Source organism: Zalophus californianus, chromosome 16 (genome assembly GCF_009762305.2).
Source record: "Zalophus californianus isolate mZalCal1 chromosome 16, mZalCal1.pri.v2, whole genome shotgun sequence".
Taxonomy (NCBI): Eukaryota; Metazoa; Chordata; class Mammalia; order Carnivora; family Otariidae; genus Zalophus; species Zalophus californianus.
Window position 1 is genome coordinate 47,241,122 of NC_045610.1, and position 22,098 is coordinate 47,263,219.

Here is a 22,098-nt window from a genome sequence, read left to right on the forward strand (position 1 = left end):
ACGTGGTCCTGAGAAGGAGAGCCCAGGCCCACTGCTTCACCCTCGGCCTGGGCCCTCCCCCTTGCTAGGGCAGCTCTGGTCACAGGGGTCCACCTAGCCAGCCCTGAGGTGCACCAGTGTCCCTTGGCATGAGGAAGAGCCAGAGGGCCCCCAACTATCCACTCTCTTCCCTTCGCCTGTCCCCCCCTCCACCCAGTTTCAGGACAACACCAACCTGCCTCCCCTTCTGGAGCAGTCACCTCTACCCCATCATCTTTCACACACCTCTCCCTGGCACCATGTCATCTGATAAGTCATCTCAGGGGTACTCAGGTCACAGGCTCCTGCGTACCCTCCATATGACAAGGGGAGCCCATGTTTTCCTCGGAGCCTCAGACACTGTCCCCATACAGATACCCGGGATTCCCAACTTCCTCAGCAGCTGAATGGGTTGGGGAACCACCCAAGTTGGTCCCTTTCCTGCTTCCTCTGCCCTGCCCCTTTTTCCTTCCACCACCCCTCCCATATCCTTGTCCAGGTCTGCTAGGGTATAGGGTCCTCCCACCTCTGGGGACAGACACCGTGGTGCTGAGGAGTTAGGGGAGGACCCTCAGCTTCCACAACCACCTCAAGCAGATGCCACCCTCTTCCCTCCCTGTGCTTGTCCCTTGGAGGGACACGTGGATGACACAGGAAAAGAATGATGGCGAATGTGGAGACCTGAGGTGACTTGGAGCAAGCCACTCAAACCTGAGTTTTAATTTCTTCATCTGTCAACGAGGGGGTAATTCTCATCTTGGAGGCTCATCTTGTCGTCCGGGAAGGCTGCAAGTCTGTGTGGTGGTTTTCGCCTAAGCCACCGACTGCTCGTGTCCCCAGTGGGAAAGGGGCATGGGCGCCAGCGCTCCTGCGCCTCTAGACAAACCGTCCCAGAACAGCCCCTCCGTTCTCCCCCCTTTCCTGGCAGTCCCCCCGCCAGTCCCCGGGGAGCCTCGGGGCAGCACGTCCCCCCCCACCCCACCCCCGACCCCCGCGCCTCCAAAGCCGAAACTTTCCGCGGCGGGTGCAGGCCACACCCCCTCCCCCTGAGGCCTGGTGAAGAAGCTGGACCGGTTAACCCCATCTCTGCTGCACTAGCGGCGCCGCGGACGGCTCCCCCACTTTGTCCCTCCGGAGCCCAGAGAGGCCTGGGGCGGTTAGGCCGGGAGATTGAGCCCCGGAGACCGCGGGGCTCCCGGGTGCCTGCGCCGAGGCTGGGTGATGGCAAGGAGAGGGCACCGTGTGCAGACTTGGGTGTTCCGGCAAACTGCTGGCTCCCTCAGCCTCGGAGGTGTGTGTGTGTGTGTGTGTGTGTGTGTGTGTGTGTGTGTGTGTCCGTGTGTGTGTGTGTGTGTGTGTGTCCGTGTGTGTGTGTGTGCCGGGGGGGGTCCCCCTTTCCAGCCTTCTCTGTGAGAGCCTGACCTGAACCCCATCCGCCACCCCCCGGGCTGCAGCTCGCGGGGGGCCGCCTTGGCCCCTCCCCGGGCAGGCGCCCCTGCCCAGGCGGGCCAGGAAGCGTTGGTCCCCGCCCCGCTCGGTTAGGCCCGCAGCCGTGGGACTTTGGAGTCGGGGAGGAAGCGCGGCGGGGCGGGGAGGTGGGGGTGTGTCGAAAGGCGGCGGCGGGGTTTTATAATCCGCAGGGCGGACGCCGCGCGGGAGAAGGGGCAGCGTCGCGCACCGCGCACCGCGCACCGCGCCATGGGGGCCGCGTCTGGCCGAAAGCGGCGGGGGCCGCCGCCGCTGCTGCTCCTGCCGCCGCTGCTGCTGCTGCTGCCGCCGCCGCCCGCCGCCCTGGCGCTCGACCCCCACCTGCAGCCCGGAAACTTTGCCGCCGACGAGGCCGGGGCGCAGCTCTTCGTGCAGAGCTTCAACTCGAGCGCCGAGCTGGTGATGTACCAGAGCACGGTCGCCAGCTGGGCGTACGACACCAACATCACCGAGGAGAACGCGCGGGGCCAGGTGGGCGCGCGGGCCCGGGGCGGGGGCGGGGGCGGGGCCCGGACGCCCAATCACAGGCCTGCGGTCGGGCGCTGGGGGGCGGGGAGTCACCGCCGGGCGCGCGCCCCCCGACCTCGCTGCGCTCCATCAGACCGGCGGTGGGTGTCCCAGCACGATACTGGGCGCATGGTCCGTGCCCAATCCAAGAACCAAATGGATAAGGGCTGGCTCGCCTGACCTCGAGTCACCCCGGGTGGCAGCGCCCTGGGATGACATCGGGCTGGGTCAGAGAGTGCCGGGTCTGCTCTGGGCCCTCATCCTTTGCAGCCTCAGCCTCCCCCTCTCTCACTGTTCCTGTCACTGCTCATCACTATCTACCCTCCCCCCCGCCCGCCTCTCTTCTGGCCCCAGTTTCTGCTCCACCGCTCACCTGAGGCAGATTCCCCCGGCTCCTGACCCCCCAGAGGAGAGAGCAGTGCTCCCATAAGCCCCAGTGTCCAGGAGCCCCTGGCCTTCCCAGCGCCATGGTCTTCCCTGTGTCCCCTCCGGTGCCCACAGGAGGAAGCAGCCCTGCTCAACCAGGAGTTTGCTGAGGTCTGGGGCCAGAAGGCCAAGGAGCTATACGACCCAATCTGGCAGAACTTCAGCGACCCGATCCTGAGAAGGGTCATCAGCGGTGTGCGCACCCTGGGCCCTGCCAACCTACCTGTGGAAAAGCGGCAGCAGGTGGGCCTGGTGCACCTGAGGGGTGGGTGCAGAAGTGGCCAGCATGCCTTCCAGGGCCGCCCTGTGCTGGCGGTGGGGGAGCCTGGCAGAGAGGGACCCTGGGATCTGCATGTGCCCTGACCGTAGGGGAAGCCTCAGTGAGCACAGAATGGCTCCCTGCAACATTGATTTCCCTTGGAGATGGGGTATAGAAAGCGAAATTCAAGTTAAAAGATGAAAAGGGGATTTTCAAAATTTCTCCATAGCCCGGTGTGGTTTGTGGGCTTCTGAAAGATTGAGGAAGACTGAGAAGCCATGGAGGCCAGAAAGTGAGAGGGATTTGCCCTCACTGCAAGGCGGTGACCGAGCTTAGACTTGAACCCCATCCCAAATTCTAAGGACACTTGTTTCCACTTCCACAGACTGCCCCCACGGAAAGTGGAATCAGTATATTAGTGATCGGAAGTGTCCTGAGTGCCACGAGGGAGGGGCCTTGCCCAAGCCACATCCCCTCTCCAGGCTTCCATTTCATCCCAGCAAACAGAGGAGGGGGCCGCCCGATTGTCCGTGGGGGCCGTTCGCTGCTAACATTGTCTCCACTCTAACCCCCCAGTACAACTCTCTGCTAAGCAACATGAACAGGATCTACTCCACAGCCAGGGTCTGCTTCTATCCCAACAAGACTGCCATCTGCTGGTCCCTGGACCCAGGTATGGCTTTGTCTCTACTTGTCTCTCTCTGCTGGCCCCTCCCGGCCCTTCCCCATGGCTCTGCTGCACCCAGGAAGAGGGTGTGTTTCATGGGTGGGCCCACGGAGGGAGTGGGTAAACCCAAAGGCATTGACCTCCAATTGGGGGCTGGACTGTCGGAAACCCCCACACCCCTGCTTCTCCTGGCACACTGATTCCTGAAACCTCCAACCTCCAACTCCCATCCCACCCCACCCGCACCCCCATGGGTGCTTTGGCCTCTCCCATCCCCACTAGCCTTCCTCCTGGCTGCCTGGTTTTTCCCTTTCATGGGTCCTCTCAGTGTCTCAAGGGCCCTCCAAAAGCATACACCGACACCCCCATCCACTAGGCAGCCTGATGTTAGCCACTCCAACCAATGAGCCGTGAACGGTCTGTCTGGGTTTTGGCCTCTGGATGGCCTCTTGGTTCCACTTAGAGCCTCACTTCCCTAGGGACAAGGGCCCCTCTTGGGTGCTTGCCTTGTATAGCTCCCAGCCCCATCCCACCCAGCCTGCAGGCAGCCCTTGGCTTGGGGGGCACCCTGATGTTGAGGAAGCAGGTAGAGATGGTGAGGACTGGCGTGGGAGGTCTACTGACGACAGCTGCTGCCTTCAGTGGAAGCAAGTGACCCTACTCACCTGTGTCTCAGAGCTCACCCACATCATGGCCATCTCAAGAAACTACGCGTTGCTGCTCTATGCCTGGGAGGGTTGGCACAATGCGGTGGGCACCCCGCTGAAGCCCCTGTACCAGAACTTCACTTCCCTCAGCAATGAGGCTTACCAGAAGGATGGTGAGTTGATCTACCCCGTCCATGGTGTGAGTCAGTGCTTCCCTTCACAGCTTGCCAGGTGCTCTCCCATCCATGGTCCCCACGGAGCCCAACCTGAGGCAGACAGAGCAGCTGTTACAATGACTCCATATACCGACTCAAGGTCGTACAACTAGTGGATGGTGGGACCGGCTCGAGCCCCATCTGCCTTCCTCGGGGGCTGGGGGCTGCCGTGTGGCCCTCACGCTGCCCCTCCTGGCACACGTCAGAGCCCTAGCCCTCATCTTTGCCTCTCCGGGATCTATTTAGCGGGAGTTGGAACAACCCCTGGTGGGGAAATCATAGAGCAGCAGTCCCCAAGGCATTTTTTTCCAACTAGCTGGCAGGTACACAGGCCCCGAGCCAGGAGGATGGAGAAGTAGGAGCTGGCCGAGGAGGTGCCAGAGCCTTGGGCCTGAGCTGCACCCTCAACACCCCCCCCCCCCCGCCAGGCTTCTCAGACACAGGGGCCTACTGGCGCTCCTGGTATGAGTCACCCACCTTCGTGGAGGATCTGGAGCACCTCTACCATCAAGTAGAGCCCCTCTACCTGAACCTCCATGCCTACGTCCGCCGCGCACTGCACCGCCGATATGGAGACAGATACATCAACCTCAGGGGACCCATCCCTGCTCACCTGCTGGGTAAGGACATTGCCTCGCCTCCACGCGCACCCCACGGGTCGTCTTCCTGTCTCACGTTTTAGAGCACCATCCTGTGCACTCCTCCCCCCCCACGAGCCCACGTGGCTCACCCCGCAACCCGGGAAGGCAGGTGGCCCCTCTCAATCATCATGACCCTGCTTTTCAGACAGGGAGCCCGAGGCTTGTGGTGCGTAGACTTGGCAGAGAACAGAGAACTGGCGAAAGGTGGAGCTAGGAGTCACACTGCAGACTTTGACTCCAGGTCCAGTGGGGGAGGAATAATCATCTTAGATTCTGTCCCAGGAAGCAAGCCCGCGGCTGGCAGTGCGAGCCCAAGTGATGCTGCTGGGGTCCCTCCCGCTGGTGCCAGGGTCCTTGCCAACCCCGGGGAACCTGGAGCATTCGGGAGCGTGAGTGGGCCTGAGGCGCCAAGCAGGCTGCTACCTTGAGTGCCGAGGGCCCGGGTGCCAGGGACCCAGGGGGCTGCTCAGTGACACACATGGGGAAGCGGGCGGGCAGCTAAGCTGACTGGCACCCCTCCTCTGTCTAGGTGACATGTGGGCCCAGAGCTGGGACAACCTGTACGACATGATGGTGCCTTTCCCTGACAAGCCGAGTCTCGATGTTACCAATACTATGGTGCAGAAGGTAAGCTCGGAGTCGGGCCAGGGTGGGGGCAGCAGAACAGCGTCTGACATGGGGAGAGGGGCAGGAAGAAGTCACGGGAGGGAGATGGGTCCCCCCCTTTCTGTAGAGCAGCAGCCTGGCATGTGCATACAAGCAGTGAGCTGGGGTCTGTGTCCAGGGTGAGGTGCCAACCCCTCCCTCCAGGACCCCACAGGTGGGGTGTGGCCAGCCATCTACTTTTGCTTAGCCACTGTGGTTAGTAGGGGCCCTGCCTCTGGGAACGGAGGCTACAAGAGCAGAGACTCCCTTCGTGGGCAAGGAGCTGAGCTGGGTGGGAGCCACAGTGAGCTCCCACAGCTGGTCCCTGACCTGTGGCTGCACCCCACCCCCAACCAGGGTTGGAACACTACGCACATGTTCCGGGTGGCAGAGGAGTTCTTCACCTCCCTAGGCCTCTCGCCCATGCCTCCTGAGTTTTGGGCAGGGTCCATGCTGGAGAAACCAACCGACGGGCGGGAGGTGGTGTGCCATGCCTCTGCCTGGGACTTCTACAACAGGAGAGATTTCAGGTCTAGACATGGGAGGGGAAGGGGGGTCTGGAGCTCCAGGAAGGGTGGGCAGCCTGGGCCCAGAGAAACCAGTTCCCAGAACCAACTCTACTCCCAGCCCCAACACTGTTTGGGGGGGGCTGGGTCTATTCCAAGGCTATTGGGCATATGAGACCCCTTATGCCACCTTCCCTGAGCCGCTTTGACAGGTAGCAAATGTACTTTGGAGTGGAGGAAGAAGGCCCCGAGTGTGGGCTGGGGCAGGGCAAAGATCTGTGTTTCCACCAGCTCCTTCGAGGCCCAGGGCAGTGCCCAGCTGGCTCCTTTCCCTTAGGTACCAGCCTCCCCGTGCTCCGGTCCTTGCCCTGCCCTGTCCTTCACCCTCACCCTCGCCATCTCCCTGCCCCAGGATCAAGCAGTGCACGCGGGTCACTATGGACCAGCTGTCCACGGTGCACCACGAGATGGGCCACGTGCAGTACTATCTGCAGTACAAGGAGCAGCCTGTCTCCCTGCGCCAAGGGGCCAACCCTGGCTTCCACGAGGCCATCGGGGATGTGCTGGCGCTCTCCGTCTCTACTCCTGCACATCTGTACAAAATTGGCCTGCTGGACAATGTCAGCAATGACATGGGTATGGGGGGTGGAGAGGACCCAGCCCGGCCCCACCTGGACCCCATTCCATCCCACGGCGGACAGCTTGCCCACGCTCCCACCTGCCCTTCCTGTTTCTGCCTCTCCACCCCAGGTCAGGCAGGTTTGGGCGTCCACCTGGAGCCTCACAGCTCACCCCAGGTCCCAAATGGACACTGCCCAAGGGCCCTCTTCCAAGCAGGGCTCCATGGTCGTGAAGGCCAGCCTTCCCTTCTCTTCTGCATCTGCCAACCCCACCCTATCCTAGCTGGACCCCCGTCTCCCTCTGACCTCTCTCTTCTCTTCTTCCAACAGAAAGTGACATCAATTTCTTGTTGAAGATGGCACTGGAAAAAATTGCCTTCCTGCCCTTTGGCTACTTGGTAGACCAGTGGCGTTGGGGGGTCTTTAGTGGGCGTACCCCCCCTTCCCGCTACAACTTTGACTGGTGGTATCTTCGGTGAGTAAAGAGGGATCAGGAATGGCCTAACCCCAAGTGGCCCTCCTCCCTCTCCTGGGCACCCTGGAGCCTCCTGCCTCCATCAGTCCGGTCCCCTCCTCTCTAATGTTGTCTCAACCCTTTTCCCTACCCATTCTTTCCTACCTAAAACTCCCTCCTCCAGGAAGTCTTCCAAAATTCAACAGAGGGGGAAGGGATGGCCTGGTGAGAATGCCTGCTTCACAGTGTTTTCTGCAAAGGCTAAGTCAGCCTGTTTGCAACTTTTATGTCCTAAGTCAATTCAACCATCCTCTTCTAGAACCAAGTATCAGGGGATCTGTCCTCCAGTTGCCCGAAATGAAACCCACTTTGATGCTGGAGCTAAGTTTCATGTCCCAAATGTGACACCGTACATCAGGTACCAGTGCCCCTCCCCCCACACTGTTAGTCCCCCTCCCCCTTCTCAGGGCTGGTCCCCACACTCTTCTGGCTCCCCACCCCCACCCCCCCACCCAAGGGCCTGGGATTTAAGTGGGCCTCTGTCTTGAGCCAGGTTTGGTTCTCTCTTCTCCCCCAAGGCAGCCCCTGTGGTCTGGCCTCTGCGCTGGGAGGGGCTGGGTGGTCCCCGGGTGCAGGCCCCCCAACCATTTGCCCTAACGCCCCCTTGTACCTGCAGGTACTTCGTGAGTTTTGTCCTGCAGTTCCAGTTCCATCAAGCGCTGTGCAAGGAGGCGGGCCAACAGTCCCCACTGCACAAGTGTGACATCTACCAGTCCACCCAGGCAGGGGCCAAGCTCCGGTGTGTAGCGGGAGCAGGAGGGCAAGTGGGAGAGGGGAGAGGGGGCGAGGAAGACGTGTCTGGGAGGCAGCTGGCTGCCCGTGGGAAAACCACAAGGCCCTGCTGGGGGAGGAGGGTGCCTTCCTTCCCGCCCCCTTCTTTCCCTCATCAAGGATGTACGGAGTAGGCCTCTGCCTGGCACAGGAGAGGACGATGTCCCTGCCCCCTTGCCAGAGCCCCTAGTCCCCAGAGTCTTAATGTTGCCGTTCTGGCAGGCCAGTGGGGGACAGAGGTGGGCCAGGGGCCTGTATCGGACGCTGGCCTGAGCCCCCTGTGCCCACCGACAGGGAGGCACTGCGGGCAGGCTCCTCACGGCCCTGGCAGGAGGTGCTGAAGGAGGCGATTGGCACAGACACCCTGGACGCTCAACCCCTGCTTGACTACTTCCAGCCGGTCTACCGGTGGCTGCAGGAACAGAACGAGCGTCACGGGGAGGTGCTGGGGTGGCCGGAATACCAGTGGCGGCCACCGGTGCCCAATAATTACCCACAGGACATCGGTAAAGCCCGGAGTGAGGGTGGGCCGGGTACTAACGTAAGTTCTCGGTTCTGGGCTCTGGACCCAGGCCCCTGGTTCCTGGTTCCTGGTCAGCTGCTCCCTGCTGGGCCCTGGCGCCCTGCCCTGAAGGACCATGCAGCGCCCTCAGCTCATCACAGGGCCCTGGGGTGGGAATGGGCATGTCTTTTCTCCAGCATTCTAGGGAGGGTGTGCCCAGGTCTGAGGCCCCCCCGGGGGCAGGCTGGTGGGCACACTGCTCTATGAGGTCACATTGTGGGCTCCACTCTTACTGGCCAGGGGGCTGTGGCTACAGGGCTCTGCTCTCCTGCGGCCATGGGCCAAGGTTGGGCTGCTCCAGGACTGCTCAGCCTCTTCCTCCTCTTGCTCTGCTGTGGGCACCCCATGCTGGTCCCCAGCCAGGAGACCACCCACCAGCTGACAACCAACCAGGGAACAACCAGCCAGGCAACAACCAGCAGCCAGACAACAACCAGCCAGGCAACAACCGACAGCCAGACAACCCAGAGCCCAAGTGGGACCGGCTGGGGGGCGGGGCGGGGCCTGGGGGGAAGGAGCAGGAGGCTGGGGCAGCTACAGGCTCAGGCCACCCGGCAGCAGAGGGCAAGGGGAGGCCTGTCTTTTTCCCTCCACTCTGTTCCACAGGACTGGTGACCGATGAGGTTGAGGCCAGAAGGTTTGTGGAGGAATATGACCGGAGATCCCAGGTGATATGGAACGAATATGCCGAGGCTAACTGGAACTATAACACCAACATCACCACAGAGGCCAGCAAGATCCTGGTAGGGGCCCTGCCTGTGCCCCATGTTCATGCACACACACACACACACACACACTCACACACACTCACATACATACTCACACACACGTGCAGCACACATGCGTGCTCCTCCCCCCAGGGACCGAGCCTCAAAACCCAAGACAGAGCAGAGAGCAGGCTGCCCCCTCCCTCCCTTGAGGGAGGCTGTCAGGATTTGTGAAAAATCCAGATGGAATATTTAAAATAATACTCGGGCGCCTGGGTGGCTCAGTTGGTTAAGCGACTGCCTTCGGCTCAGGTCATGATCCTGGAGTCCCGGGATCGAGTCCCACATCGGGCTCCCTGCTCAGCAGAGAGTCTGCTTCTCCTTCTCACCCTCCTCCCTCTCATGCTCTCTGTCTCTCATTCTCTCTCTCAAATAAATAAATAAAATCTTAAAAAAAAAATAAAATAATACTCAACTTCAGATTTGGATGGGCATATACTCAATGCCTAAAAAAGTTGTCTTTTTTTAGCAAGCAATCTGTTGTCCGTAGTAGAATGATTTGCATAGACACAGGTGAGGCTAAAGGTGGATTTTTAGGTTGAAAGCCCCTGTTTGCCACCACAGTAAGGACTAGCTGCCCCTCAGCCCCTTCCCCGCCTGTGTGGTGAGCACAGGTTTCACAGAGGTGAGCCACAGAGAACCAACATCCAACATTTCTTGAAGACCACTGTGTGCTTTATGGCTGTTGCCTCCTTTATTCCTCAACAGCCTTTGCAAAACCAGTGATCTTGTTCCCATTTTACAGTTGGGACCCTGAAGCTCAGAGAGGCCATAGAACTAATACCAACCTGTCCCCATCCTAACAGGATACGAGGTGCGGGGGGCACTTCCCCTTCTGTCTACCAGGACATGTCTTGTGTGATACTGGGTCTCTGCTGAGGGGCACACACTGCATCCAAGACATTATAGACAGTCCTAGTTAAAGAGCAAAGGCAACAACTTGATAAAACTTCCCTCCCCACTGTAACCCCCAGTCCCTTCCACTCCCCCTGTGGCCCCTCCAAAGCTCCTGGGCCTCATGGCATGGTTTCCCCTGTGCCCTCAGCTGCAGAAGAACATACAGATGGCAAACCACACCTTCAAGTTTGGCACCTGGGCCAGGCAGTTCGATGTGACTAACTTCCAGAATGCCAGCATCAAGCGGATGATAAAGAAGATTCAGGACCTAGAGCGGGCAGCGCTGCCTGCCAAGGAGCTGGAGGAGGTATGTGGCTTGTGGGGAGCAGAGAATGGAAGGTCCAAGGTCAAGACCAGGTCCCAGCTCAGGGCAGTGAGCCCAGTACAGGGTCTGGCCTTCCTGCTGCTTCTTCTTCCTCTATCCGCCATGTTGACATCACCTGCAGAATTCCTGAGAAGGCAGCACCTTTGAGAACATGCTCCCCCAGCTCCATAGTTCCCCCCCTGCCCATGATGGTGCCTGGGGCAGAACAGGTAGCAAAGGGATGCATCTTGCTGCCTCTCTCCTTCCTCCTGCAGTACAACCAGATCCTGCTGGACATGGAAACCACCTACAGTGTGGCCTCTGTCTGCCACACCAACGGCACCTGTCTGCAGCTGGAGCCTGGTGAGCACACGCGGGGAAGGGGGGGGTGGGGCTGGCCCATGGAGGGGGCGGTCAGGGGCTCCTAACTCATGGGGCCAGCATGCCCAGGGGATTCACTCCCCTGTTTTCCACCAATGGGGGGCTTCTCTGCCACCACTGAAGATGGGCACCTACTTCATCTCTGCTCTAATCACATCCCTCCCTTGTATCCGCACTTCTGCTCCCTCTGGGTCCCCCCTGGACTCCTCTCTTTTCCTCTCTGCACTCCGCCCTTCAGAGTAGGAGATTCTTCAGATTTGTCTGCCGAGTGCTTAGACCCCCAACTAGGGATAGTAACTCTAAGTACCTTCCTTCCTTCACCCTACGCATATCTTTCCCACCTTCTCTGGCTTCCTTCTTGCCCCCCACACCCCCACATTGAGGCCACGGCTCATGGAACCCACTTCCCCGCTCGAAGGAATGCACCGGCTCTTGCTCGTTCCCTTTGTCTCGTCTCTTCACACCGGCTGGTCCTTCTTAGCTTCCCACCCGCCTTTGGAAGAGCTCACCCTGGACACTCGAGTACCTGCACCCAGATACGTTCTGTCCTCCTTCCTGACCCACCCTCCCAAGGGTTGGGGAGCCAGGGGCATAAACATTCTTCCTGAGGAATCGCTACCCAGAAACCATCTCTTCCTGGCCCTCTGCCCAACTCCAACATTAGAACAATGACAAATAGAAGGGGAAATGGAAAATAAACAGGAGAGAGAGAGTTTTCCTGAGACAGGGTTTGGCCTGCGGTTTGTATACATGGGGATGCACGCACTGTGTTGCGGGGGCGTACGTGTGCCTGGGTGCATGTGTGTGCACACGTGTATGCGGAAGAGAGTAACCTTCAGCCTCTCCCCACCGCCCCCCGTCAATTAGCCTCTTAATCCAGGCCCGGGCCATCAGTTCACTGCCATGAGTAAAACGAAGAAGCACCCACAAAACAGAATACTCACATCAACAGAGGGCAGAGGTGAAATTCTCAAAATACACTTTTTTTCCCAAACAGTTCATTTGAATGTACTTTCGCTGTGAGAAGTAGATATCCCAAAACGTATTCCAAAACAGAGAGAAAGCACAAGTCAGATAGGGAGGTGCGGCTGGCCCCGCAATGGCATCCGCAGTCTTCCAGCTCGGGGCTGGGTGGCCAGGAAGGGGAGCCACCCCGGGCCTGTGGGGGGCTCCGGAAGTGACACGTGAGTTCAGGCCCTCCTCGTCCCAGCTCCACCAGGTGCGTGTCAGCTCCGTGCAATCCATATGGAGGAGGCTGCACACACAGTGTGGCTTTGACGGGACACAGACCCGGGACTCTGGGCTCCCGGATGGCGCTGGGATGGCTCTCTGTACTTTGTCTTCACAGCCATCCTTGTGTTCCGTCTGGCTCACTAGCATTCCTACAACTGTCCTGGGCCCCGTGAAGACTCAGAGACCCATGAGGCACACTCCCTGCTCAGGGCCCTTGTGCTCCCATTTGACTTTTGCACCGCCCCCCATGAGTGTTGGCTTTTCCCCATTTGGAAGATAAGGGAAGAAGGGTCCCATGACTTGCGAGGTTATTCTGGGGTCAGTGGGAGACTAGACAGGAACTCAGGTCTTGTGCCCTCCAAGGCACTTGTCCCTCCCACGGAGGGGGTAAGCAGGAAGTCCGTGGGGAGCGGCAGCTCTGGAGTCCAGGCCTTTGGTTTGTGCCCAGCCGGGCCACTTCTTGGCTGGGGAGGGCCCTGCCATGTCAGCAGCACACTGATGTGAAAACCAGTGCACCCCTCACGGGGCTGTTGCCACCCTGAGGTGGTGTGGGTAACCTCTGAGCCCCGGGCCGACCCCGGGAAGTCTCTGTAGAAAGCGCCCGAGCCTTTCTCCCATGTTACTAGACTGGCTGCCCGGACAGGCCTCTTCACGGGACCTCCCCAGCTTGACCCCAGCTCCAACCGAGTCCACTTTATAGGAGGTGGGAGGTGAGCCAAGGGCTGGAAGCTTGAGCCCTTCAACCCCTCCCCGCAGATGTGACGAATCTCATGGCCACATCCCGGAGATATGAAGACCTGCTGTGGGCCTGGAAGGGCTGGCGAGACAAGGTGGGGAGAGCCATCCTCCCTTCCTTCCCCAAATATGTGGAACTTGCCAACAAGGCTGCCCGGCTCAACGGTGAGTTCCTCCAGCCAATATCCCTGGCTCTCTGGCCCCAGCCCCACTGGGGCCCTCAGGAGGGTCCTCTGAGCCTCCTAAACTCGGTGAGAGGGAGGTCCCTAGAGGAGGTGGGGCGGAGGGTGCTCAGGGAATGGTCGGGTGTCCCCTCTGCAGGCTATGAGGATGCAGGGGACTCCTGGAGGGTCATGTACGAGATCCCGTCCCTGGAGCAAGATCTGGAGCAGCTTTACCAGGAGCTGCAGCCGCTCTACCTGAACCTGCACGCCTACGTGCGCCGGGCCCTGCACCGCCACTACGGGCCCCAGCACATCAACCTGGAGGGCCCCATTCCCGCTCACCTGCTGGGTGAGGACAAGGACTGGGGCGGGGGCAGGGGCGGGGGACAGACGCCACGAGGGAGCGTGGCGCCAGTGCTGCCCAGAGGGCAGAGGGCAGCCTGGGAGGGATCTTCAGAGGGCCCATCAGGTGGAAAGAGTGAAGATCTGAGGCTGAGGCAATGTTGCCAGGGCTGGGGTGGGGTGACAGCTGGGTGTGGGGACGCAAACCCCCTGCTTGCCTTGAGCACCCCGTTTGCTATGGAGCTACATGGCACAGAACACCCAGATGGAGCAGTGGGGGAGCTCATAATACTGTTGCAGGAGACCGTATCACCCAGCCCAGCTCAAAGCGGCATGATGCTTGGGGCGGGGGGGGGGGGCGCGAGGAAGGGGCCGAGAGTGAGAACCGGGGTCTCCCTGAGAGGCGGCACGTGAGCAGAGCCTTGAAAGATGAGAGAGGCTCCTACAGATGAAAAAATAAGCGGCGGTAGGGACAAGCGCAGAAAGAACGCTCAGGCCAAGGGGAGTTAGGAGCACAGAGGGACAACATGGAGAGTGTAGATCCATCACGACTTTTGGACCCTCCTGTTTTCAGGGCTTGTAAACTCAGACGCCCTGAAGGCAGGAAGTAGGCAGTGGAAGACAGTGAGGGATGACGGGGAGGGGAGCAAAGCAGAGGCTCCCGGGTTCCTGTCCCTGTCCAGCCACTGAGGGCACAGCCCTGGAAGGCTTGTTGCTGTGAGCAGAGACCAGACAGGGCCACAGACCATTTGTCAATCACAAGGGAGACCCCAGAAAGCTCGTCCAGGTTTGGGGAGCTTGTAGCCCAAGAGCCCAGCCATCCTTGATCCCACTCTGGTAAGACCAAGAATATCAGAGGGGACATCAGCTTGATGACTGAGAAACACAGACCCCGTAGGGGAGGCTCCATGCCCAAGTGGCCCCGGGAGCGGGTGCAGATCTGGGGCTTAGAACTCAGACCTTGGCGCTCAGAGCAGATAATGACTTGGTGCGCTGGATGCGCGGGCTGAAGACGATGTGTGTCGAATGCCCAGCATGGTTTACAAACAGTAGGTGCTCAAGAGACAGTGTGAAGATCTTAAGGCTGGGATCCAGTCCCCTTTCCATGGGTGATGGTGCTGAGTCTAAGAAATAACATCCGTCTCTCCTCTCTCTCTGCCTTCTCTTCCCCTACCTGCCTCCAGGGAACATGTGGGCTCAGACCTGGTCCAACATCTATGACTTGGTGGTGCCCTTCCCTTCAGCCCCCAAGATAGATGCCACAGAGGCCATGATAAAGCAGGTGCACACTGGGCCCCTCATCACACTTCTGCTCCTCCAGGGCAGCCCCAGGGCACAGGGGAAGGGAGACCTCTGCTTCAGTGGGAGAGGACCCTCTTATTCAGGAATTCCTTCTGGTTTGGCCCTCTCCCAGCCCCCACCCCGACTGCAGCACACAGTCCGTCCCCTTAGTCCCCAGTTTGGGCAGAGCTCCCTCTGCTTTCAGGGCTGGACACCCAAAAGGATGTTTGAAGAAGCGGACAATTTCTTCACCTCCCTGGGGCTGTTGCCCGTGCCCTTTGAGTTCTGGAACAAGTCAATGCTGGAGAAGCCGACTGACGGGCGGGAGGTAGTGTGCCATGCCTCTGCCTGGGACTTCTACAATGGCAAGGACTTCAGGTGTGTCCAGGTAGTAGCCAGGGGACCGTAGCCTGAGCCCAGTGAGCAAGGAGAGGAGCCAAGTAAAGGTTCTACTATTGTCCCCTCAGCCAGAGCAAGCAGAAACAAGCACAGGGACCAGAGCTTAGGATGGAGGGTCAAATGCGCTGGGCCTGACCCCAGCTTGGCCATTGGCTTCCAGAGGGAGAACCTTGACTACCAAGCGAGGGTCTTCTCGGACACTGGCCAGTTCTGGGTGTGAGCACTGGTGAGCTGCCCAGCCTTCCCTCATCTGGGGTGGCTCCTGCTTATAGAAGGCCATCTCCCTGGCTACATGGGCCTTGACACAGAGAGGTACCTGAGGACACTGGGGGCTTCACACAGGCCCACCACTGACAGAGGCTCAGAAGCTGTCTTGGTCTGAGGATCGTTATCTCTTGCTGCATAACAAACCACCCCAAAACTTAGTGGTATAAAACAACCATTTGTTTATGTTCATGATTTTATTGGTCAGGAGCGCAGGCAACACGCAGTGGACATGGCTTACTCCTGCTGTACTATGATGGAGATTCTGATGGCTGGGGATTGCGGGGTGGGGACCCGGTTCTGGCTCTTGGTCGGGTTCCTCAATTCTTCTCCATGTGGCACGTGCTGGGGCAGGAATGTTCAAGATGACTTCTTTACTCATGTGTTGGGTACTTGGACCGGGATGACTGGAGCAGCTGCGGGTTGACGGGACATCTCTCTCTCCAGGCTAGATTGGGCTTCCTCCCGGTATGACAGTCAGGCAGTTAGATTTCCTACCCGGCAGTCGGCATCCCCCAGAAAGAAAGCAAAACAACCAGGTCTCTCTCTTAAAGGCTCAATCCAAAACGCCCGAGTCACTTCTGCCGTACTTTATTGGCTAAAGCAAGTCACAAGGTCAATCCAGATTCAAAGAAAGGAAAGAAGACCCCGCCTCTTGGGAGAAGTGGCAAAGATGATCTGCCATTATTGATGAAGTGTCTTCTTTTAAGAATGGACACAGAGAGGCTAGAACAAAGCAGCCAGGGTTCACTGGATTGCCTGTCCTTGGGCCCCTCCTTCAAAGGCATGAGGACTGAGTGTAGGGCTGGATGTAGACAGAATCAAGAGGGTGAGAGCCCTTTTTGGGGGGGGGCTTCCCTGGTATGGGGAGTCATAAGGAGAAGGTGGACACCCCAATCTCAGTGTAACCGGGATGCTGAGAAATTCTTCCCCTCCCAATACAAATGACAGAGAAATGGGGCCAACTGAACTGAAGGGCTCTGGTTAGATCCAAGGGAGAATTTCGCTGGTTCACAAAAGAGAATAAGGAAAGACAAAGAAGGAGGTGGGACCTCTGGCACGGACAGCTCTGCAGATGACATTTCAGCCCTAGCCAGAAGCACTCTGGGGTGAATATGTTTGCTGATGTTGGGCGCATGGGATGCAGAAGAGCTGAGAATTACTGTTGTTTCCTTCAGGAAGCCTAAGTCTTGGAAGAAACAAAATGTGTGCATGAAAAACCACAGAACCCATGTTCTAGAAAGTCCTGCACAATTATAGCCGAGTGTCGCAATGCCTCTAGAGCGACTACTTCGCACGGTTAGAGAGCAACATGGCAATGAGGGCTGGAGTTTTTTGGGGAAGTAGGAGACAGAGGGATGGCCTGAATGGCCATACTTTAGGGGCTTCCAACCCTCAGATTCCCTCTTTCTCAGGCTTCCTCCATACCTCCTTTGGTTTTCCTTCCCCTAATGCTGTGTTCCCTGCATAAAGCACTGATGGGGGTCTGCTTTGTATGCAATAAGGACAGCAGGTCCCTTTGCCCTGCTCCCCGTGTTCCAGGATCAAACAGTGCACCACCGTGAACATGGAGGACCTGGTGGTGGCCCATCACGAAATGGGCCACATACAGTATTTCATGCAGTACAAGGACTTGCCTGTAACCTTCCGGGAGGGTGCCAACCCTGGCTTTCATGAGGCCATTGGAGATGTGCTGGCACTTTCCGTGTCTACCCCCAAGCACCTACACAGTATCAACCTGCTGAGTAGCGAGAGTGGCGGCTACGGTGAGAGGAATGGGAGGTCCTGGTGGGCAGAGGGACTGAGAAGGGGCAGCGAGCTTGGGAGGCTGCAAGAGGGCCCTTGAGGGCTCATAGGCAGAGGTTGGGGCAGAACAGTGGGGAATAAGGAGGTCACCAGCAGGGTGAGCTGGGAGGATGGAACCCTCAGACCATCCCAAGAGGCAGGTCGCTAGATCCAGAGAGGCACAGCCTGCTCCCCCTCTCTCCACCCACTGCGTACCCATCCTGGCTGAGCTGCTGGGACCGGGCAGGAGGCAGGCAGAGAGATCTGATGACCAGGCTCCCTTCCCTTGGCAGAGCAAGACATCAATTTTCTGATGAAGATGGCGCTCGACAAGATCGCCTTTGTCCCCTTCAGCTACCTGGTTGACCAGTGGCGCTGGAGGGTATTCGATGGAAGCATCACCAAGGAGAACTACAACCAGGAGTGGTGGAACCTCAGGTTCTAGAATGTTCCTGTGAGGGTGTGGGTTGGGGAGGGGTCTCCGTCAGTGTCTGTGCATGTGGGGGGGGTGTGGTATTTAGAGAGGATATGTGTCTATGAACAACACATGGGTCGTGTGTGTGTGTGTGTGTGTGTGTGTGTGTGTGTGTGTGTGTGTGTGTAAGTGATGAGGTGCACAGAGGCTGATTGTGCATAGAGGCACAACACACCAGAGTGTGGAGGGTCCAGTGTAGCTCCAGGGGCAAGGACCTCCCTTTACTTCAAAAACACCAACTCTTCCTGACTTGATTCTCCCCAAACCCTCCCTCCAATGTACCTTTGCCCTTGACAGGCTGAAGTACCAGGGCCTCTGCCCCCCAGTGCCCCGGTCTCAAGGTGACTTTGACCCAGGGGCTAAGTTCCACGTTCCTTCCAGTGTGCCTTATATCAGGTAAGGGGGCAGGGAAGAGGCCATTCAGTGTTCAAAGTGCTGTCACTGTGCTGTGGGGAGTTACCTGTCTGGGTGATCTGGGGGGCCTGGCTGCATGACACACTGCCTAGCTCACTCACCTGAGACCAAGGTTCCCTGTTTTTTCACACTTTTGATGCAATGAGAGCCTCTCCCCTCTAGGCAGTTGAAAAGAGAAACTCTACTATATTTGGCTAATGGTTACAAGACCTTGGTTGGATAGTTAACATTATTAACCATGACCCATGATCCTTGGCTAGATCATGACCTAAGCACTTTTTGTTTTTAAACAAGATTGTGATTGTATAGTAAAGGTACCCTATATTCAACATGTTGCCTGTGATATAATTTGAGTTGTGCCTTGAAGACCTTCTATACACTAAAACCAGGGTTAGAGACCCAGTTGGATCTGGGGCCCTCCCTGGGAGAGAAGGGTCTGGAGAAACCTCAAGGGGGAGGGGTCCGGATGTCTCTGAGCTGCAGGGAGCCCAGGCTACCCATGAGGCAAAGCAGTGGGCGGTGAGGGCTGCCCCAGGAGGGCTGTGGCCGCCTCTAGCCCTTGCCACCTGTACTCCCAGGAAGCCCGTGAGGGAGGGTTTGTGCTCACTGTGCCCCTCTTTCCACCCTAGCACCTGGCATGATGTCTGCATATAGTCGAGACCTAATACATAAGTGTGGGGTGGGTGAATTGTGTTCCCAGAGTCCAGGAAGGGAGAGGAAGCCTGTTCAGATGTTCCAGAGAGCAAGTCATGAGCAGGGGACCAAGGGGGCACAAGGGCACCTCGGAACAGGCCCAACCTGCACAGTGCACAAGGTTGACCTGTAGGGAGGACCCCCATCTGCCTTCTCCACTGGTTTCCCGGCTTCCAGGCTGGCACTAGCTTTCCCATGGAAGCCAGGCCCAGGTGATGGCTAGCTTCTGAGCTCAGTGTAGATCATTCTCCAGGCAGGGGCGGGCAAAGGAGACGCATTCCAAATTCTGACCAGCAACCTTGGCAAAGCCCCTTTAAGAAATGCCAGGGAAGTCAGTGGCACATGGCTTGTGCCCACCATTCAAAGTGGGAGGCCTGCCCTGCTGGTTTGGGACATTCTGAACCAAGTGTGGAGAGGCTGCTCTGGTCTTGACCAGCAGATTTCTACCAGGGAATCCCTGCTGTTTGGGATAAAGGAGATCATTTGGGCTGGCTTCCTTGCCCAGACCGCCCTGCCAGGTGCACGTGACCCTGGAGGCGACACCTGGCCTCTGCTTGCATCTACCCCAGGAACTGAGACCTCACTGCCTCAGAAGCAACCTGCCAAATCTTTGAGGGGCTCTGCCCTGACCCTTCTCACCCATGAGTGATCCCCAGAGCTCCTCAGAACAGTCTTCCTGAGATGTAGAGGGAGCCTCTTGGGGGCGGGGTTGGGGGGAGGCATGGAACTGGGGAGCCTTGCTGACCCTGCAGACCAGAAGGTGCGCTCACCCCAACAGCCTGTCTGCGGAGGAAGGTGAGGGCCATAGGTCCCCAGCCACCCCACCCCATGCCTCGCTCCCCTCCATGCCAGGTACTTCGTTGGCTTTGTCATTCAGTTCCAGTTCCACGAGGCTCTGTGTCAGGCGGCTGGCCACAATGGCCCCTTGCACACGTGTGACATCTACCACTCTAAGGAGGCAGGGAAGCGCCTGGCGTGAGTCTTTGGCTTTCTTTTGACCATTTTCCACACTCTAACCCCTCAGCTTTGAGGAGCCCAGTGGGGTTCTTCTGGGAACACATGCCCTTTGGGGGCCTGGGCTGGGGATCGCAGGTGGAGCCTGTGCCATCTCAGTAGGGAACTAGAGCCCTCTGGGCCCCGGTCTTCCCTCCCCCACTCCCACTCCCACCCCCAGACCTGCCCAGGCCCTCCCAATCCCAAAGGAGTTTGAGGCTGGGGAGTGGGGGGAGGCTGGAGGATGGGAATTAGGCTGAGGGCAGGAGCAGTGAGCCTCCCCGCCTGTCCTTCTGACTCAGTTTCCCTTCTTTGGTGCTCCCCCAGGGATGCCATGAAACTAGGCTTCAGTAAGCCGTGGCCAGAAGCCATGAAGCTGATCACTGGCCAGTCCAACATGTCTGCGTCAGCCATGATGAACTACTTCAAGCCGCTGCTGGACTGGCTCCTCACCGAGAACAGGCGGCATGGGGAGAAGCTGGGCTGGCCTCAGTACAACTGGACGCCCACCTCCGGTACTACTCCCTGTGCCCCTCGGCCCCAGGCCAGCCCCCAGAGCTCACCCAGGGCTGGGCCCCTCCCCAGTGCAGGCAGCCTGCAGTCCGACCTCCGAGCCGGGACAGGGAAGCCAGCCTAACCTGCCGGCCTGCCCACCGCCTGCTCTCCTTGCTTCCCCTGCCCAGCTCGCTCGGAAGGCCCCTTCCCGGGCACCGGCCGCGTCAACTTCCTGGGCCTGGACCTGGAGGAGCAGCAGGCCCGCGTGGGCCAGTGGGTGCTTCTCTTCCTGGGCGTCGCCCTGCTGGTGGCCACCTTGGGCCTCACCCAGCGGCTCTTCAGCATCCGCCACCACAGCCTCCGCCGGCCCCACCGCGGGCCCCAGTTTGGCTCCGAGGTGGAGCTGAGACACTCCTGAGATGACCGGGTCGGGCTGGGCCTGCGGGGGAGCGTCCGCCACCGAGAGACCAGACTGAGGGCACGGGGTCGTGGGCGGAGGACCCACCACCCCCTCACGCCTCACCCCTGCCCGCCCTCCCCCTCTCACCCTGTCCCTCCTCACCGTGCCTCGAACCCTGTGCTGACAATCCGCCCTCCAGACCACAAACCCCCACGGCCCCTGCCCCCAAGTCCCCGGGCAGCAGGCCGCCTAATGTGGAGCCCCCCTCCCAGTCTTTCTGTGAATACAATTAAAGGACCTGCCTCCCCCATCTGAGTCTGTGTCCCTCCTGGGGAAGCCAGGGGCAGGCACAGGGACGCTGTCCCGCCTGGCAGTCAAGTGGGTCACTTCACTGGGCGTCTTCATCCTCCTCCAAGAAGAGCCTGGGAAAATGCCCCGGAGCTCTGGCCCCAGCACCCACCTCTAGCCCAGGCAGTCAGCCAATGTCCTGCCACGGCAGGCAGCCCCTGCCAGCCTCGGCACCCACCCAAGGGGACTCTGGGAAGCAAAGGGAGAGCAGACATTCTGGGCTTCTGGCCTTGCATTTCCAGTGCTTCAGCAGCTCTGCCCCAGCTGTTCCCATAAAATGGCAGGTCCTTAAGATGGAAGGCTCCTGGCTGTCCTCTGGTTTCCTGTGGGGGAAGCCTTGCACGTGTCTGACTCACTGAGGGTGCAGAACTGTTCCCGTTAGTCACCTAAGGCTCCTGCCTGCCCCAGCTCCATGTCTATTTGTGTGACTGGACAGAGCCCCTTGAGTATTGCCCATGGGGTCCCGGGCCAGATCCCTTTACCTCAGCTGGAGAGGGGCCCTAGATGCTGGAGCTTGGCAGGAGCTAGTGCTCAGGTAGGGATTAACTGCCGGAGGCCACCCCTGCCCTCCCCTGAGCTCATGCTCTCACCCTGAGCCTTCCCTCAGAAAGCCAAGGTGGGCTTGAGGGACTAAAATTTTGAGGGATGCTTTAATAACTACTATAGAAAATTCGGAAAATACAGAAAACTATAAAGAAGATTAAAGCCCTCTATGTGAACACCAAAAGACAAGCACCGTTGACAGTTGACTTTCCGCTGTTTTTTTCTCAGCACATATTTGAAATGAGATCCTAGTATATCGACAGTTGTGTATCCTTTTTCCAGTTAACATACAATCTGTTTTTCAGATATTTAAATGCCAAGTCTAGAACCTGGTCAAATAGAAGTTGGCAGTTTTCCAGGGCCAGAGGCTCCCATTGTAAGCCTGGTTCTCTCTGTCAGGACCCTGGGCCCAGCGCCTGTCCCCAGCTTTGCTGATGCTTTGACCCCACCCAGGCCGAGCCCCCAATAACTGTCCCCCTGTATCCCTTAGTCCACAGTTTTTTTTTACTCCCCGGTCTCCAGTTGCTATGTGTGTCTGTGTTTGTGTATCTGTGGGCATGCTCCTGTGTGTGTGTGTGTGTGTGTGTGTGTGTGTGTGTGTGTGTGTGTGTGTGTGTGTGTGTGTGTGTGTGTGTTGTGGGTAGACTAGGTTATACAGGCCTATTCCATGGAGCCGGATGTGGAGCTGAGGTATTTTGG

General features: G+C 58.6%; 1 protein-coding gene across 2 annotated transcripts; it reads left to right on the top strand.

The window, feature by feature from the left end:
- The first annotated feature begins 1,716 nt into the window (after positions 1-1,716).
- Positions 1,717-20,818, top strand: LOC113939154 (angiotensin-converting enzyme). Of its 2 annotated transcripts, XM_027624758.1 has the most exons (25): positions 1,717-1,977; positions 2,515-2,682; positions 3,275-3,371; positions 4,042-4,185; positions 4,656-4,847; positions 5,398-5,495; positions 5,871-6,043; positions 6,432-6,655; positions 6,970-7,114; positions 7,413-7,511; positions 7,770-7,892; positions 8,219-8,430; positions 9,093-9,229; positions 10,299-10,457; positions 10,730-10,817; positions 12,825-12,968; positions 13,125-13,316; positions 14,494-14,591; positions 14,796-14,968; positions 16,796-17,019; positions 17,332-17,476; positions 17,811-17,909; positions 19,473-19,595; positions 19,941-20,128; positions 20,297-20,818. In XM_027624758.1, the coding sequence occupies exons 1-25, from the start codon at positions 1,717-1,719 to the stop codon at positions 20,524-20,526; spliced, it is 3,936 nt and encodes a 1,311-aa protein (XP_027480559.1). In that variant the 3' UTR covers positions 20,527-20,818. The 2 variants fall into 2 exon arrangements, with proteins under 2 accessions (XP_027480559.1, XP_027480560.1); XM_027624759.2 differs by lacking the exons at positions 1,717-1,977; positions 2,515-2,682; positions 3,275-3,371; ... (7 more) ...; positions 7,770-7,892; positions 8,219-8,430 and adding an exon at positions 8,627-8,961 and having other exon boundaries at positions 20,297-20,526.
- Positions 20,819-22,098: the final 1,280 nt, after the last annotated feature.

Excerpts from the sequence above, each read along its gene's own strand:
- LOC113939154 (XM_027624758.1), top strand. The coding sequence starts at position 1,717 with ATGGGGGCCGCGTCTGGCCGAAAGCGGCGGGGGCCGCCGCCGCTGCTG. Across the intron at positions 9,230-10,298 it reads CAGAGGCCAGCAAGATCCTG|CTGCAGAAGAACATACAGAT; the intron begins GTAGGGGCCCTG and ends CTGTGCCCTCAG. Across the intron at positions 19,596-19,940 it reads GAGGCAGGGAAGCGCCTGGC|GGATGCCATGAAACTAGGCT; the intron begins GTGAGTCTTTGG and ends GTGCTCCCCCAG.